The sequence below is a fragment of the Dipodomys spectabilis genome, unplaced genomic scaffold (assembly GCF_019054845.1).
Source record: "Dipodomys spectabilis isolate Male_0828 unplaced genomic scaffold, ASM1905484v1 ptg000119l, whole genome shotgun sequence".
Lineage (NCBI taxonomy): Eukaryota > Metazoa > Chordata > Mammalia > Rodentia > Heteromyidae > Dipodomys > Dipodomys spectabilis.
Window position 1 is genome coordinate 1,482,630 of NW_024870796.1, and position 18,507 is coordinate 1,501,136.

At 45.7% G+C, this 18,507-nt stretch overlaps 1 protein-coding gene across 1 annotated transcript in view; it reads left to right on the forward strand.

Moving 5' to 3' along the window:
• Positions 1 to 18,507, forward strand: part of Col23a1 (collagen type XXIII alpha 1 chain) — a 195,672-nt gene that overhangs the window by 9,002 nt on the left and 168,163 nt on the right. The window contains exon 2 of the mRNA XM_042688925.1: positions 10,481 to 10,547. Coding sequence (XP_042544859.1) covers positions 10,481 to 10,547 — 67 coding nt within the window. The remainder of the gene's footprint in view (positions 1 to 10,480; positions 10,548 to 18,507) is intronic.

Below are 18,507 nucleotides of genomic sequence, written 5' to 3' on the forward strand. Positions count from 1 at the left end.
AACCCTGGGCCTGGGCATTGTCCTAGAGCATTTGCGCTCAAGACTAGTGCTCTACCACTTGAGCCACAGCTCCATTTTGTGGTTAATTGGAAATGAGAATCTCATGGACTTTTCTGCCCTGGGTTGGCTTAGAGCTTAGATCCTCAAATCTCAGCCTCCTGAGTAGCTAAGATCACAGGTGTGAGCCACTGGTGCCCAGCCCTGTATTTGTCTTTTGCAATTATCTTTTGTAATGCTGGGGCTAGACTACATGCAGGGCAAGTGCTGTGCTCCTGAGTCCCGGCCCACAGGGCCTTTCTCATGCCCTTCTTGGCAGGCAGATGGACTCTCATGTCTGTCCTCAGCTTCCCCCCCCCCCCCCCCCCGCCATGAGGTGGGATTCAGTGTCCCAGAGAGAAGAAGCCTGAAGGCCCTGGTGAAAGTATGCCCCTTACCCTGGCTAACCCCACTGCTAATCTTGAGTGCTGTCCTCAGCGCCCCCCGCCCTCCACCCCCCCCCCCCCGCCCTGGCTGCCAGGGAAGGGTACCTGAGCTCTGAGGGCCCAGTTTTCTTCACCTAGGAGCAGCACATCCTGTAGCCATCTGTAAGATTGTGTGCTCTGAGCAGAGTTCACACCCCAGCACTGTCAATTCCCACAGTCAGTTCCCAGGCGACTTCAGGAAACAGTCCATTTCCTCTAGCTTGCGGTGTTTACCTGTAAGAAATGGATTGCTATAATTTGTACAATTTGTGTGTGTGTGCCAGTATGGGGCTTAAACTCAAGGCCTCATAATGCTCTACTAGTGGAGCCACAGCTCCACTTCTGGCTTTCTGCTGGTTAACTGAAAGAAGAGTCTTACAACTTTCCTGTCTGGGCTGGCTTCGAATGGCAATCTTCAGATCTCAGCCTCCTGAATAGTTAGGATTATAGGTGTGAGCACTGGTGTCTGGTTAAGCAAGGATTATAATGCTTGCCTCATGTGGCTTCTGTGGAATTAACTAGGGGCGTGTGCTAAGTGCCCAGTGTATTGGGCACATTGTTAAAGGCAGAGTGCCTTCTTTGCTAAACCTAGAAGCAATATCTTCGTTGGCTAATTGAGAAGGAGGTTACATGGCTGACCTTAAGATCTCTAGCTGGGTAGAATGGCACATGCCTGTAATTCCAGCACTCAGGAGGCTAAGGCAGAAGGATCCCCCATTTAAGGCCAGCCTGGGCTACATAGCAAATCTCTGTCTCAAAACCAAACAAAAAAGATTCTTTAACCCTGGGATTCTGTTATCCTATTCAAGGCATACCATACAGATGCTGGCCTGGATGTTCACACTTATACTACCAGCTAGCTATTTGCAAGGTAGAGAACAAGAGGACTGTAATTCTGGGACAGCCTAGTTAAAAGCTAGTGAGACCCCCATTGCAACCAACAGGCTGGGCATAGTAGCTCATAACCTGTCATCCCAGCAGCGTATTTAGGCATAGATAGTAGGATGGTGGTTTGAGGCCAGACTCAGAAAAATATGAAAGACTATTTAAAAAATACCTAAAGCAATAAAGGGATATGACATGGTTTAAGTAGTAACAAGCACAAAGCACCAGTACTACCTCCTACCCACCCACCCACCCCCAAAGATATTTACTCACTTTTATTCTTTTCTTTTTTTGGGGGGGGGTTCTGGTGGTGGGGCCTGAACTCTGGGCCTGGGCGCTGTCCCTCAGCTCTTCAGCTCAAAGCTAGAGCTCTACCACTTGAGCCACAACGCCACTTCTGGCTTTTTTTTTCTCTGCTTATGTGGTGCTGTGAGGAATCGAACCCAGGGCCTCACGCATGCAAGGCAAGTGCTCTACCACTGAACCACCCTCCCAGCCCCTCACATTTATTCTTGAGTTAGTGGGAAAAGTAACTGGAGGTTTGGCTCAAGGGATAGAGCATTTTTCTAGCAAATACAAAGCACTAAGTTCAAATCCCAGTACCACTAAAACAAAAACCATGAAAGACAAGAAATGTGACTTGGTTGTTGAAGGAAGGCCAATACAGAATTAACTTCATAATTCTTTTTTGTTTATTTGAGCAGAATGAGATTTCTGACTTACTTAAAAATTTCATATTTATGACCAAAATAAAAGTCCCAGACTATTCATGAAAATAATGGTTTGTATTTGTCATTGGGAAAGGGTATACTGACACCTCATTAATTGGCTTCAATTAAGAAGCTAGTCAGTCTGTTTTTGTGATTTATGAAAATGCATAGACACCCCTAGATGATTTACTTAACCTGGCAAATTAGAAACTTCATACATCTGCTTCCATTCATGCTGGTTTTTTTTTTTTTTTTTTTTAAAGATTTATTTTCCTGATGTAGCCATGAAATCCAGGGCGTTGGGTGGGGTGGGGGTGCTTTCAAACTTCTAAAACTGAATTTGTTTCCAATTTTGAGTTATGAAACAAATCATAAACCAATTAGAATAGATTCTGATGTTTTCATTTTTGTGTGCCAGTACTGGGGCTTGAACTCAGGGCCTTGTGCTCTTGCTTAAGCTTTTCGCTCAAGGCTGGAGCTCTGCCACTTGAGTCACACCTCAACTGGTAACTTTTTTGGTAGTTAATTGGAGATAAGAGTCTCATAGACTTTCTTGCCCAGGCTGGTTTCAAATAGTGATCCTTAGCTCTCATTCTTCTGAGTAGCTAGGATCACAGATGTGAGGCACAATTTAAATAAAAGCTGTTCACCCTTGGTCCTCCAGGAGGAAAGCAGGCCTGTTCATTCCTTTCTGGATGCTTTTTGTGTGCTGGAACTGTCTACTCCCTCTTGGTTTTGGTCCCCAATTTTGGTGCCACCAAAGGGCAAGTTCCCATGAAGGCAGCCAGGACTGGAGTGTATGAGCATGGGCCAGTGTAAGCATGTGTGTGAATGTGAGTGTTTGTCCATGTACATACATGCTGGCAAGTGAACATATGGATGATTGGTTGAACACATGAATGCTTACATGTATAAGTCAGCAATTTGCACATGTGTGAGCACATTTGCATAGGCAAAGATGTGTGTAAGTGTGTGCACATGTGAGCATGCATGTGAATTGGTGTGTGTAGTATGTACCCAAATGCATGTATGCATGTGGCTGAGCAGTTGTCCACATGTGGATATGAATATACTTGTGTTTGAGTGTGCATACATGAGTGTGCAGATGCATGTAGGTGAATGTGTGCATGGGAGTATACATGAGCATGTGCCTGCATGTGTGTGAACAATTGTGTGTATACATGCTCATTTACATTTGCTTGCACACACAGCGAGCTCTATAGGAATCAGGGGGAGACTTTGTAGCCAGTCTTCTCTTATTATCTTACCATGGAAGGTTTTCTCCCCATTTCCCCTTGAAAGCTGACCTACACGGCTGACACAGTGGGCTTTAGGGTTGGGAGATCTGGGGTCAATCTGGATCTGTTAGTAAATCCACCAGTTTTGGGGGCAGGGGATGTAGTGGGGAACTGGCTGGCTTATCTTAGTATCTGCCTCACCCTCCTGGAGCTTCTGTAAGGATAAAGTTTTGGGGAAAAAAAGCTTCCTGGGTCTGCCCTGGCCCAGCATGGCAGAGCCACAGGTTCCCTTCTGACCCCATGCTCTGTCTCGCTAATCCTGACAGAGGCCTGCTAGCATCCACGCAGAGGGGACATAATAGGACAGATCATCTACCTTCTTCCCAGCCCTAGGCTTGGCCTTGAATGAAGCCTTGAATGACCGGAAACTGGCAGTCCTGCCACTGACATCATGGGCTTCTTCCTGACCTCTTTCCAATCCCATCAACCCTCCTCTGTGTGTGTGTGTGTGTGTGTGTGTGTGTGTGTGTGTGTGTGTGTGTGTGTTGTGTGTATTGGGGATTGAACTCAGAGCCTGGGTACTGTCCTTTAGCATTTTTTTCTCAAGGCTGGTACTCTACCATCTGAACCACGGCTCTGCTTCTGGCTTTTTGGTTTCTAATTGGAAATAAGAGTCTCACAGACTTTTCTTGCCCAGTCTGACTTTGAACCACTATCCTTATATCTCAGTCTCCTGAGTAGCTAGGGTTACAAGTGAGGTCCACTAGCTCCCAGCTCAACTATTAGCTCCGCATATTCTGGGTGGTTTGGTTCTAGAACACTCTGTGGCTACCAAAAGCTGCACATTCTCCAAGTCCCTTCTGTAAAGTAGTGTGGGATTTGCAAGGAAATCTACACAGCTCCTCACTATGCTTTAAATCTTCTCTAGATGATTGTAACCCTGACAACGTGAAGACTTTTGCAGTATGGTTTGGGCATTGATAAGAAATGAAAAGCCTGAGTTCCATACAGACCCTGTAAAAAAGACATTCTTGCTAGGCTGCAGGTGAATTCATGGACGGAAGGAGCCACTGACTTGCTCTTCTACTCCAGCCTAGTACCCTGTCTCTACACCTTCTCATTGGCTCTGGGGTGGGGGACAAATGAGTCTCAGATGAGATGACTATGAGACCCCATCAGTGTTAGTGTGCCGGGCTGCCATATGAGGTACACAGTCTGGGTGGCTTGCACAACAGAAATCTCTTCTCTCCAAGCGGTGGGGGCTGCAAGTCCACCAGCTCAGTGTTGACAGGCTCGGTTTCTTCCAAGGCCTCTCTTGACTAGCAGATGGCTGCCTTCTTGCAGTGTCCCCACGTGATCTTGTCTCTTTTGCATCTGGGTCCCAGTCTTTCTCTTTGTAGTTATTTATTTATTTTGTCAGTGGTGGAGCTTGCACTCAGGACCTGGGCTCTGTCCTTGAGCTTTTTGTTCAAGGCTAACATGCTATCATTTGGAGCCACAGCACCACTTCTGGTTTTCTGGTGGTTCATTGGAGATAAAAGTCTCATGGAGTTTCCAGCTAGCTTTCCAGTGTGATCCTCAGAGCTCAACTTCCTGAGTAGCTAGGATTACAGGTGTGAGCCACCAGTGGGTGTGTGTGTGTGTGTGTGTGTGTGTGTGTGTGTGTGTGTGTGTGTGTGTGTGTGTGTGTGTATGTATGTGTGTTCTGGGCAAGGCTTGTCCCCAGTATGGCAAGACCTAGGGTGAAATCTGCTCCCCACTCCTCCCCTCACAGTGGGGCTGTTGATTAGATTTCTTTCTGTCAAACCAGCATGGCAAACTCTAGCAGGCTGGTTCTGACAGGAAGTGACAGATGCCTTTGAAAAACAATGAATAGAAACATGAATTAAGGATTACTGAAGAATCACATTTTGTTTGTAGAGTAACCCTCTCAAAACAAGCGCATGTATTTCGAGACTGAGCCGAGACCCTTCAGGAAATCTGTGTGCTGATGTGGTTTGTAAGGGAGACACTCAGCGGGCTGATGGGAGTCACTGATTAAACCCACATTCCTGGGAGAAAAGTTGTTATGCAGCTCCTGCCAATTGCCTGAGCTAGGCTGGGTGTGCTCACATTTTGTCTTTGCCATGGGCCTATGGGGGAAGTTGTTACCTGGCACCACGGTGGAGTCTGAGGCTGAAAGGAACCCCAGGACACTTGCTTCACCAATACCCAAGCCTAAGGCCTGGGAAAGCTTTAAAAAAAAAAAAAAAAGATAGACTGATCAACGAACAGACAGAAAGATATTTGGTAAACCTGATCTACACTGAATTCCACATCGTTAAGCCATATAACTTGATAAATGTTGACATTGTGTACATTTGTGGAACTTTCCACAATCTAGACAGTGAAGAACATAAATCTACCACCCTGGGAAGTCCCCTGCCCCCCCTCCCCCAACCCCCCTGTGGCCACTGCTGTCTGTTAATGTTGACTAGCTTTCAGCTTTTATAACCTTGGTTTGTTTGTTTCTTAGTTTCTGTGATGGTCCTGGGGCTTAAACTCAGGGACTGGGCACTGTCCTTGAGCTTTTTAAGCTTAAGGCTAGGGCTCTACCACTTGAGCCACATCTCCACTTCCAGCTTTTTGATTGTTAATTGGAGGAAAGAGTCTCACAGACTTTCCTGCCTGGACTAGCTTTGATCTCAGACTCCTGAATAGCTAGGATTACAGGTGTGAGCAACTGGGGCCTGGCTGAATGATGGCTTTTTTTTTTTTTAATCAAGTGACTTTTTTCCTCATTCCATGGAGCCTCGTTATTTCTATTGAGGTGCTGGATACTTTTGAAATTCGTAGGCGCTTTATCAAATTCATGACCTGTGTATGTGATGTCACAGTTCCTTTGAAGTGCATGCGGCTTATGCCAGGTGCACAGTCAGAGAGAGCAGTCATTAGGTGACTTTGTTGTGCAGATAACCCGAGTCAATTTTGTTTTTGACTGGGATCCATCCATTGGAGTTCACGCTTTGATGAGAGGTGCAGACCTGTGGGTTTTGACAAATGCACAGTTAATGATGGCGGCTCAGGACACACGGTCCATCACCTCCAGCCTCCTCCACGGGACTCCTCATCCTCAGCTCCTTTCCCAAATGCTCACTCCCTTTCTGTCATACAGTTTGGTCGGGCCTAGTTTCCATAGCAACTTCTATTACATCATCATCATCATTATTATTATTATTATTATTTGGTAGACCTGAAAATTGCCTGGAAGCAGAGGTTGTTTTGTGGACTGGAATTGGCTGATACTAGAATTTGAGTTCTTCCTTGAAATTTCCATCTCTTAAGTCTCAATTTTCCAATTTCTGAATACATATTTAATAGTTCCTAGCTCTTGAGAGTTACAGAGAGACATGGATGTTAACTGTTGGCAGGGTACCTGCCACATGAAAAGTCAGGGGTTTTTTTTGTTTGTTTTTTGTTTTGTTTTTTTAGTACTAAGTTTGAACTCAGGTCTCACAATGGCTGATCGTCATCAGCCTGGTTCACCATCTTCCTACCCTTCCCCCTCACACACCTGGGATTCCAAGGGTACCACCACACCTGCCTTGTTGGTTGAGAGAGGGGTGAGGGAGTGGCGATAACTTTTTGCTTAGGCTGGCCTCAAAAAGCAATCCTCAGCTGGGCACTGGTGGTGCATGCCTGTAATCCTAGCTACTTAGAAGGTTGAGATCTGAAGATCGCAGTTCAAAGCCAATCAGGGCAGGAAAGTCTGTGAGACTCTTATCTCCAGTTAACCACCATAAAACCAGAAGTGGTGCTGTGGCTCAAGTGGTAGAGCACTTGCCTTGAACTGAAGAGCTGAAGGACAGTGCCCAGGCCCAGAGTTCAAGCCCCAGGACTGACCAAAAAAAAAAAAAAGCAATCCTCTCCATTATTGCCTCCAAATGCCTGTGATTATAGGAGTAAGCTACTGTACCCAGCCCCAGTAGTTAAATCTTGAGTAGCTGAGATTACAGCTCAGTTCCTGAGGAGCTGGGACCATCGGTGCTCAACCACACTGGCTCAATGTTTAATTAATTTATTTTTCTTGAATGTCCATCAAAATCATTTAAGCATGTGACCAGACATCTGAGGAGTATCCGACAGTGCTCTCGCCAGCCATTACTGAACTTATCTGATGACATTTTGAAAATCTGGACTTTCCCTGATTCTTCAGTTTCCCTGTAGAACTTACTACTCTGCTCCCCACAAAAAAAATCTCCCAGATCTTCTTTTTCTAGCTTCTGGAGAGGAACGGCCCCTCCTCCTCTGCCTCCTAGATGATTCTCCCCCCCCCCCCCCCCCCCCAGAAACTCATCCTTTATTTACTTTTTGGGGAAAGACTTGTTTGCATATGTAAAACCAGGGCCATGTTGTTTGCAGATGCTGGAGTCCTGCCAGATATTGAATATAAAATGAGTTGAAGCTTTTAAATCATTTTATAAACCTGGACTCAATAGTTTCTTTTTTTTAAAAAAATTTTTTTTTAAAGAAAAGCCTAAAGATGCCGGGATTGGTTTTCCAATTTAGACATTTTTATTTAGAGTTCACAGTGGCCGAGTTTCAAAGCCACAAAGAGTAAGGGGCCAGGAGCTGGGGGAGGAGAGATGATCAAGAGTTAGAAGTGTAGATTGATCACCAACTCAGAAAACACAAATGCAGGCACCAAGTTAAAAATGACCTAACAACAACCCTTATGCCCAAGCTGGGCATTGGTGGCTCATGCTTGCAATCCTAGCTAAGATCTGAGGATCATGGTTCAAAGTCAGCCAGGACAGAAAGGTCATGAGACTTTTATCTCCAATTAACCACCCAAAAGCCAGACGTGGAGGTGTGGTTCAAGTGGAAGAGCACTAGCCCTGAACAAAAATGCCAAGGGAGAGTACCAGGCCCTGAGTTCAAAACCCAGTACCAGCACAAACATTTTCTAAAAAGAACTCAAGGAATACATTCCCATAGTAGCCTTAAGGTCATGGTTTCCTTCTCCTCTCTCCTTTCAGTGTCTTCTGGGGTAGCTTGAAAGCCATTGTATTGCCTATCAGTGGCTGATAAAGCCCCACACCCTCTAAGACAAAAGGGCAGGAAGTGATAGCCATGTTAAAAGATCATTGTTGACCGTACTGCATGCTTTCCTAAGTCAAGGAAATCACCGGATTCTCATTCCTGTCTAGCACTGATACACAGATCACAGCTTCTTACACCAGTCATCTGGCCAGAACTAGAAGGTTGAAGTCTTTTCCCAAGTCCATTTTGAAACCTGTTGTTAGATCATCTGTAAATACAGCTGGAAAAAAGATGGAGTTCAGATGGAGTTCAGGCCATGCTTGACCTGTTCCCACACAGACCTGGGCCTTAGGGGTCTGGGTCTAGACCACCAGGGGGTAGTGGAAGGTGAGGTGCTTTGGTGTTGCTTTTTTTTTTGGTCTGTTGTGGGGCTTGAACTCTGGGCCTGGGCGCTGTCCCTTAGCTCTCTAGCTCAAGGCTAGCACTCTACGACTTGAGCCACAGCGCTACTTCCAGTTTTCTGAGTGGTTTATTGGAGATAAGAGTCTCCTGGACTTTCCTGCCCAGGATCCTCAGACCTCAGCCTCCTGAGTAGCTAGGATTACAGGCATGAGCTACCAGCTCCCAGCTTTTTTTTTTTTTTTTAATGAACCAGTGCTAAGGCTTTAACTCAGGGCTGTCCTTTTTCACTCAAGGATAGTGCTCGGCTACTTGAGCCACACCTTCACACTTTAGCCATAGCTTTTTGGTGGTTCATTGGAGATGAATTTCACTGGCTTTCCTGCCTGGGCTGGCTTTGGATCACAATCCTCCAATCTCAGCCTCTTGAGTAGCTAAGGCTCAGTATTGGGGGTGCCTCTAAATTACTTAGCCTGAGGGGTACAGCTCACTGATAGAGCATATATGCTCAGCACGTGTGAGTTTCTTCATCCTGAGATGCCCTCTATATAAAGTAAAACAAAATACCTTGTGTGTCCTTGTTAGGACTTAGTCCTAGCTGTTTTGGTGGTGGTGGTTGTTTTGTTTTGTTTTTTGGATAATGGACCAATCACTTTTCTCCTATATGTGGGGATTATGAATGAATTTCTTCCTTTATGCAAGCTTGGATCCTATTGTCTATGAGCAGAGACCTCTAATTGGTGCCTCAGAAGTTGCTGGGGTGACAGCTCAAAGGTAGAGCACAAATGGAGCATGTAAAAGCCCCTGGCTTGACTTCCCAGCATCATAAAAGTTGCCCTATGGGTCAAATGGAGCCTGAGAGTAACAGACTTGTCTCTAGGAGTTACCCCTGTTAAGTGTATGTGTGACTCTAGATTGCATTTCTGGGGTAACTCTTCTTTTCTCTATCTAGCTCAGGGCTGGGCATAGGTACAATCTCCAGTTAAATGGCACTGAATCACATTATCCAGGCCAAGGATCCCCACTAGAAAAAAAGAAAGGAAATACAATGTCATCAAGGGCAAATTAAACCAGAGCCCTCACATCCAAGGCCATGGGTTGGGAGAGGTCGTGGGGCTCCCTGAGGATTAATGGGGTAAGCTTGTGAGTCCAGAGAGCTGCCACAAGGGCGGGGGGCAAGGGGGGAGCAGTTTTTGATTTATCCTACCATGGCCTCTCAGGTCACGGCTCTAGCTATGCCTGGCTGGCTGGCAGGATGCCCGCTTGTTGTGTGTTACTCTTGGGGTTATATTTAAACATGTTGCAACACAACACAAACCAGCACCTCATCAGGCATTGTTTCAGGCTTACTTTTTGCTTTTCCTCTCCTTAGAAAAATTGCCTATAGAATCTAATGACCTTTCCAGAAATGTTCTGAAACAAACAAACAAACAAAAATGCCACCACCATTTGAGATCATTTAGATATTTTGAATTTTTTGTGTGTGTGTGCCAGTGTGGGGGCTTGAACACGGGTCCTCTTGCTCTCATTTGACTTCAGCTTCTTGCCGGTTAATTGGAAATAAGAGTCTGATGGGTTTTTCTGCCTGGGTTGGCTTTGAACTGTGATCCTCAGATCTCAGCCTCCTAAGTAGCCAGAATTATAGGTGTGAGCCACCAGCACCCAGCAGACACTTTTTATCCCCTAATTTTTCTAGTTGTACCTTCCTGTATTCTGAAACTCATCCATACATATATGTTTCTTTTCCCTTTCATTCTTGGGTCAGAAATTGGATGGAATTGTCAAGGTCCGGACTGTTCGAGAAGCCCCGTCAGAGTGTGTCTGCCCCCCAGGTAAGCTAAGAGTTCTTTTCTTTAGTAGCTTCTGATGTCAGTGGGCGGGGCCTTTCTTCCTGCTGTCTGCTCATAGCTTTACAGGTCACCCATGGGCAAGAGGATGGTTTTGTGTTTCAGGCTAGAGTGTGGAGGACTGTTATAGACCTTCCTCTCATTAGCTAGAGACTCAGCAAGCTAAACTGACTTGATTGATTAGCTGTACTGGGAGAGGGACCAAGAGGAGAATGAGATAATTTAGGATGAAGACATTGGTTTTAACACTGTAGGCAGAGCTCTTTCAGATACAGGGCAGAGTCTCTTCCGTCTTGGCTTGTTTGTTTGTTTGCTTGTGGTTGTTTTTGCTTTCATTTCTTTTGATGTAGGCAGAGGAAGGGACCACGAAGCTCACAAGTCTGGATTTTGCAAATGATTGGCTCTGTCTTGTGTTTTTCTGGTGTGGCTCAGGAGCGCCAGGAATAAAGCCAGGATTTGTGGATTCCTAACCCATGTAGCTCAAATGCAGATTTATCTAACAGATCTTCTGGTTGTCTTTAGGGAACTTTCTATGGACCACAATTGAGCATTCGATGGTGAGCTCTACTCTTGGTATTTGCAGGGTTGGAATAACTCTTGCTCAGGATCATGTGTAATACCAGTGAGCGAGTGAAGAGCTATAATGTGGCTCAGCGGTCCTGGCATGCTGGAGGAGATGGTTTCGGTTACCTGTTCCCAGAGCATGGGAGCAGAATACAGTGCCCCTTGTCTTCACTGTCACTCCTATTAGCCAAGCTGCTTACCATGTCCCAGCCCATTTCAACATGTCCTGAGTCTAGGCTCAGAGATCACTGCCAGCCCAGGCCTGAGCTATTCCATGGCAAACGCAGATCTCATGGTGGGAAGGGAGAGGATTTCCTGGCTGAGCTCTAGCTAGAATCTCTGGTGTTCTAGTAAGAGGAAGAAGGATGTGACAAATAATGACCCCATGAGCAAGTTAGTAATTCAGAAATTGCAGTTTACACAGGGGAAACTTAGGCTGATAAATGAATTTCTGGATGAGCAACAAAACGGGTCAAATGGGAACAATCCATCTTTTCGTTGGTTTTCTGAGTGCTGAGTTAGACGTTCAGCCAGCTCTCCACATCATGGCATGCACTTCGACAGATGTTGGCTTATAACCACCTTGGAATCAGCCATCTGGGGATTCAAGGTATCAGCAACGAAAAGTTGAACTCATATTGAACATGTGCGTACTTTTTTTATCATGACTTTCTGAAAACTAGAGTTTACATGTCATGTGCATTGTACTAGGTATTATAAATAATGTAGAGACTATTGAAGTCTATGGGAAAAGGTGCATGAATTATGTGCAAATGTACCCTCTTTTCATATTGGGAACTTGGATAGCTGTGTATGTGTATGTGTATGTATGCATGCATGTTTGTGTGTGTGTGTGTGTGTGTGTGAGAGAGAGAGAGAGAGAGAGAGAGAGAGAGAGAGAGAGTGTGAGTGTGTACTGGGTTAGGAGAACTGGCTAGAAGCAATCGCCTATAGATACCAGGAGAACCTGGACATTCATGTGATTTATATATGTTTGTTTGTTTGTTTTTAAACTGGGAGTCACAACCATTCACAACCATTCACATTAAAGCTCCTTCGCATTTTCTAGGCAGTAGTTTTGAACTTGTGGAGAAGAATAAAAAAGCTGTTTTTATTTGTAGATGTGGCCTGGGTGGCAGTGTGTAATAAGTTTCTTGCTGTGGGTTAGTACCAGAATGGTCCAAATCCCAAAGACAGAGACAGATGGAGAGAGGAGTGTATGACCCAGGGTTCTTGAATAAGTCAGAACTTATATCAAATCTTGGGTCTCTCTTGCTAACCATAGGGATGCTCTCCTCATTCTCCTTTCCCTTCGCCTTTTCCTTCCCTTCTTCTGATGCTGGGGATCAAACCCAGACCCTCTTTTATACAGGGCTGGTAAGTGCTCCACCACTGAGCTCCACCCCTAGCCCACTGTGAGAGCTTTGATTGGATGTGGCAACAATGTTGGAGTCGGTCCTGGACCCATTAAAGTCATTGAGCAAGCACATATCAAGACAGTGACCTGCAAGCTATCCTGTGGCCTGTCCTGTATCCCTCTGTGTCTGGGCAGAGGAAGGAGATGCTGAGCGGCTGACAGAGGCTCAAGGAAGAAGTGATGGAAACTAGGGAGCTGAAAGGCTGCTGGGGAAGTCTGGATAGTTTTGAACACACCATGCATTCCACGAAGCAAAACGTTCACTAGCTTTTCCGTGTTAGATTTTAGCAGTAAATACACAGAGTCGAGCTTCTCTCCTAGCCAGATTTCCTGGCCAAGAGGATTTCGCCATTGATGGTATTTTAGAAGACTGGAGAAGTAACCTTTATCAGCAAGTCTTTGATTCAGAAGGTGACTGAGCTCGCCTCATCCTTTTCTTTCCCTGATGAAGGATCCTTTTAAGCATGGTGCTGGGTACGAGGGACCAAAAAAAAATAGGACACGACCTCACAGTTTGGCAACTCTTTGGGTGTACAGCGGAAAAACGCACGATCTCCCCCCCCCCCCCCCCCCATCTGGCCTCCTGCCTCGCTTGAAGGACCTTTTGTTTTGTTTTGTTTTGTTTTCCTCAATGGGAATTGTGGTTTTTAGGATTGCAGCTCTCAGGATTTCAACATTTTAGGAGTTCAGTCTGGGGATTATGATTTTGATATTTAGAGATTTTTAGACTTGGGGGTGGGGAGGGCGTCATCCTTTGGGGATTTCAACATTCGGGATGAGGACTTTTAGATTTGTGTCTTATGGCACAATTGAGCTCACAATTGAGCTTGGGAGTGGGGGTCAGAACTTCTCCAGCCTGCGGAGACACATTAAAACTCCTTATCCCTGGTCAACCAAGGCTGTACATGTGGTTTGTATGGCCCAGGAAAGGGCCTGGTGTCCTAATCAGGACCTTCTGCCCACCCTTGTCCCTTGTTCTTTTCTACCTGTCATCTGGAGTCTGAGCCCTCACTGAAGACCCCAATCTTTTAGCCAAATAACTCCCCCCCCCCCCCACCGCCAGCCTAGTGGCCTAGCACATGCTCCCAGTGTCCAAAAGAGGACAGAGGCCCTTTTCTGCTACTCCTTTCTTCTCAGCAGACTCTGATCAAAAAGCCCCACAGACTTCTGGAGTCTGGAAACTTAGACCACCCTCTGTAGCTTCATCCCCCGTCTGATCTGAGATACGGAGAGATCCCCACCCCAGTTCCTTCCCACGACCCAAGGAGACAGTGTAATCTATTGTCAGATCCTTGCAGTAGCGGGCAGATAAGCCAGGCTAGGGAGAGGCCATGCTTCTGTATGTCGCCTATTGTGAAGGGGCTGGAAGACCAGGCTGGAAGATCGTGAGTTCCTGGGCCCAAGTCCATGGTACGGGTGACTGGCAGGGCTGTGTCCCCAGCCAGCTCTGCGACCTCAGCGGAGTGCTTGTCATTGAGTCTTGTACCCTTTGTCTAGAAAATAACATAGTGGATTGAATTGTGTTCTCCTACAAGATAGATCCAAGTCCTAGCCCTAGTGTCTGAGAAAGTGATCTGATTTGGAAAGAGTCCTTTTGTTGTTGTGTGTTCCATTACTGAGACATTAACTTGAACTCAGAGCCTAAATGCTGTCTGTCCCTTAGCTTTTTCACTCAAGGTAGTGCTCTTCCATTTAAATCACATCTCTATTGTTTGGCTTCTTAGTGAGAAATTGGAGATATGAGTCTCACAGACTTTCCTGACCAGTCTGGTTTTAAACATCAGTCCTCAGAACTCAGCCTCTTGAGTAGCTAGAGTTACACACATGAACAACCAGTACCCAGCCAGTAAAACATTCTGTGAGTGGTCTTCACCACCCACGCTGTCCAGCATTGTGACCAGGACTAGCTACATGCAACTAGTGAGCCTCTGAGAAGTAGCTTATGTGACAGAGAACCTGAACTTTACAATCTTATTTCATTTTAATGGATTTTAATTGAAATTACCATTATCTGCCTAGTGGCAGATAAATGAAATTGCTCAGCCCTGTTTGGAGGTAATGCATGCATACAAATGCTCCTCATTTGAATGATGGTCTGACATTCCCAATCAACCTCATTAGAAGTTAAAAATATCCCAAATGAGAGAAACACTCAGAATCCTTGTGTTAGCCACAGTTCATCGACACTTAACACAGAGCCTATTTTATAATCAAGTGTGGACTTGCTCATGTAATTCATCAAACAATGTGTTGAAAAGCAAAACCAGAGTAGTCGTGTTTGTGGATTTTTGTACTACAGTAAGAGTTGAAAAATTCTGAGTCAAATTGGAGACTATTGGTATATCAATGAATAGCTCCATTGTTTGTGTGTTTTTGTTTTTGAAATGGTCTGCTTCAGATCATATATCAGAAAGCAGGTGCTAACACTTTTTGGGGGGTCAGTGCTGGGACCCTCTCACGCTGTTGGGATGGATGTCCTGAGATGTACTTGGTTAGTGCCCTGGAAAGACTTTGGGTTGTTTCCTGTCCTGTGACCTTACAGGCCATCCTGCATCTGTTCTGTGTTGGAAAGGACAGCTTTGCTCTATTGGCTTGTTTTCTGACGATCCCTATGACAGAGCCTGGGGTTGCAATGAAATGGAAAGATAGGGCCCCTCCGTTCGTGGGGGAAGCCAGTCAGGTTGACTTTGGAGCTGGATCTATGGGTTATGTCACACAACCCTGGCCTACACCGTGCTGTGACCAGTCATGACACACAAGTGTTCTTCCTGTGTGAGTGTCAGAGTCTGAGAGCCCTGCATTCAAATGTTAACTTTCACTTAATTAGCCACCAGGGGGGTCCCATACTGGTGTAAAAATTTGAGTTCATTCCATCTTTGAAGCGTAGCATCAGAATATTGATTCATGTCTGATTATCCTTCATGGAAAAAAAAATGTAAAAGGAATTTCAGCATGTCACCTAACCAGAAGTAGCAAGGGGCAGAGGCAGAGTCAACTTGAGGTATGTCTGGGCTCAGGGGCCGGGCATCACCCAGCTATCAGGCACTGTTTTCAAATAGCTTTATTTTGGGGTGCTTGTTCCTTGAGAAGGTGGCCACCAGCAGATACAGTGAGGTTCCACTTGCTCAGCCTCCCCAGCAGATAGAGCAACACCTTCCTTAGCAGCCCCAGAATTGGAGAATGGGGATATCATGGGTTGAACTGTCCCAACTTCATATGTTGAAGTACTAACCCCCAGGCCTCAGGAAATGACTGTAGTAAAGATAAGTATTTAAGGGCATTAATGAGACCTATTAGTGGGTCTTCACAAAAAGACATTTGGAACACACACACACACACACACACACACACACACACACACACACACACACACACAGGACCATATGAAGACAGTAACCCACAAGCCACGAGAGAAGCCTGAGACAGAACCAATCTGATGATGGCAGGATCTTGGATTTGTACCCTGTGGAACTCTGAGAATATACAATCCTGTTTCTGGGGCTCCCAGTCTGTGGTACTTGTGTTTGTTTATTTTTTGTGCTGATACTGGGGCTTGAACTCAGAGCCTGGTGTGGTCCCTGAGCTTTTACACTCAAGGCTAGTTAATATTCTACCATTTTAGTCACAACCCCATCTTCAGCTTTTTGCTGGTTCATTGGAGATAAGAAACTCGTTGATTTTACTGCCATGGTCCTCAGATCTCAGCCTCTTGAGTAGCTGGGATTACAGGTGTGAGCTACTCGTGCCCTGCTTTGTATTACTATTTTTATTTTTATTTTTGCCAGTCCTGGAGCTTAAACTCAGGGCCTGGGCACTGTCCCTAAAAGCCTCTTTGTGCTCAAGGCTAGTGTTCTACCACTTGAACCACAGCGCCACTTTGGCTTTTTCTGAGTTGTTTATTGGAGATAAGAGTTTCATGGACTTTCCTACTCCAGCTGGCTTCAAACCATGATCCCCAGATCTCAGCCTCCTAAGTAGCTCATTACAGGCATGAGCCACTGGCGCCTGGCTTCTGTATTGCTTTTTTAATGACAGCTGTAGCATACCCTTGCAGGAAGTTGTTGTCTAATGACAAGAACGAGGACATCCTGGAAATGAGCAGCAGCAATGTTGGTGCAACATGGAATGTACAGAGTGCCATGGGACTGTGTTTGCATGTTTCCAGCTTACGATGGGGCTGCATCCTGAAAAATGCAGTTTGTGCCACTGAAGGGTCACATGGCTGAGGGGAGCATCGGGAAGGAGGAACTGCCACATCTTGCTAGCCTGGGCCAAGATCCAAATTCCACATTCCACCTACAGTTTCTACTGAATGCATGCTGTGCTTCTGCGTGATCATAAAGAGAAACTCTAAGCCAAACCATGCTAAGTCGGCGTCTCTCTGAACATGAAAATGATCGCAATGGCCGGTTTCATGCTATATTTATTTTCCCATGATTTTTTAAACCCAGCATTGACCCTGATTTGCCATAGCCTGGAGAATAGAATGCACTGATTGCCCAGGTCTGGATCAGGTGACTGTTCTTGGAACTAAGGGACAGTTGACGCCATGAGAAATATGTGGTTACCCTAAGAAACTTGGGGTGCTGTTAAACACACACAAATAATGGAGGCTTCCAGGGCCATTTGCTAGCTGGGGACTGTGAGAAGATTCTGGATTCCACCAAAGATTTGCCTCCACTGCCAGCACTCAGGCTGTCTTATCCTCTGTGGAATTTGTCCCGAAGGGAAGGACATATCAAGGACATCAAGTCTGAACTCCGACCACCTGGCTCAAATTCTGTCACCTACCAAGCCTATAACCTCAGGTGGGTTATGTATTCTCTCTGGGCTTCAGTTTTTCCCTCTGCAAAGTGGGTTTCTGGTTGTGCCTACCTCACAGGACTGTTGGGAGGATTGAAAGAGCTGGGACCAGGCTCCACATCACTTGCTGAGAATGAGTTTCTTTGTGATTACTGTGAACACAGATTCATCCTCCTGCAGCCAGGAGCTGCTGGAAAGGGAAGGAGAGGAAGTACCAAGTTGGAGGTTGGCTAGGCATCTTCTAGAAGGGAAGAACAAAGTCTTGGCACACTTCACTGGCATGTTCTCTAGGAAGTGGGTGAGAAATGCAGGTACACAGGAGCAAGAACTAGGCAGGAAAGGTGATCGTGTGGCCTAAGGGCTCTCCTCAGCTTCAGAAGACATCCGGCCCAGCCTAGCACAGCTTTGGCCTTGTTTCTAACTTGGCTCAACCTGTCCTGCACATTATTAGGAACTTTCTAGAAGAGTAGTAAGCCTCCTCATTGCCTTATGCCCTTTTGTTTCTTTGTATAATATTCCAGAGATACGTGTGGTTTCCAAATGATTTGTACGGTGCTGGAAGTGCTGGGGAATTTTCTAGGAGTTAATAAACAGATTCATCAAGGGCTAGAAATTCCCTGTTCAGTAGAAATGTCTGGAAGTTTGAGCTGAGATGTAAACTCTACTGAAGAGAAGAAGATAAGCATCATAGGGGAATGACACAGAGCCCAAGATGTTTCTAGAAAATGCCCCTGAGCAGAGGTAATCCAAGTCACTGGGGTTCATCTTAGTCAGCTTGGTCAGCTTGGGGAAGGAGACTTGGGCTTTTAGTACTTTGAAGAAGTTATCTTCTTTGTTTGCTTTGTTTTGTTTCTATCAGTTGTGGGGCTTGAACTCAGGGCCTAGGTGCTGTCCCTGAGCCTCTTTGTGTTCAAGACTAGCGCTGTACCACTTGAGCCACAGCTCCACTTTCAGTTTTGGAGTGTTAATTGGAGATAAAAGTCTCATGAGAACTTTTCTGCCCCAGCTGGCTTTGAACCACGATCCTCACATCTCCGCCTCCTGAGAAGCTAGGATTATAGGTGTGAGCCACCAGTGCCTGGCAAAAGTTATCCTCTTGGATTGGAGCGTTGTTTAAAATGTTACAGGTGCCACTAGTATTAAATCTCAACTGACTTCATT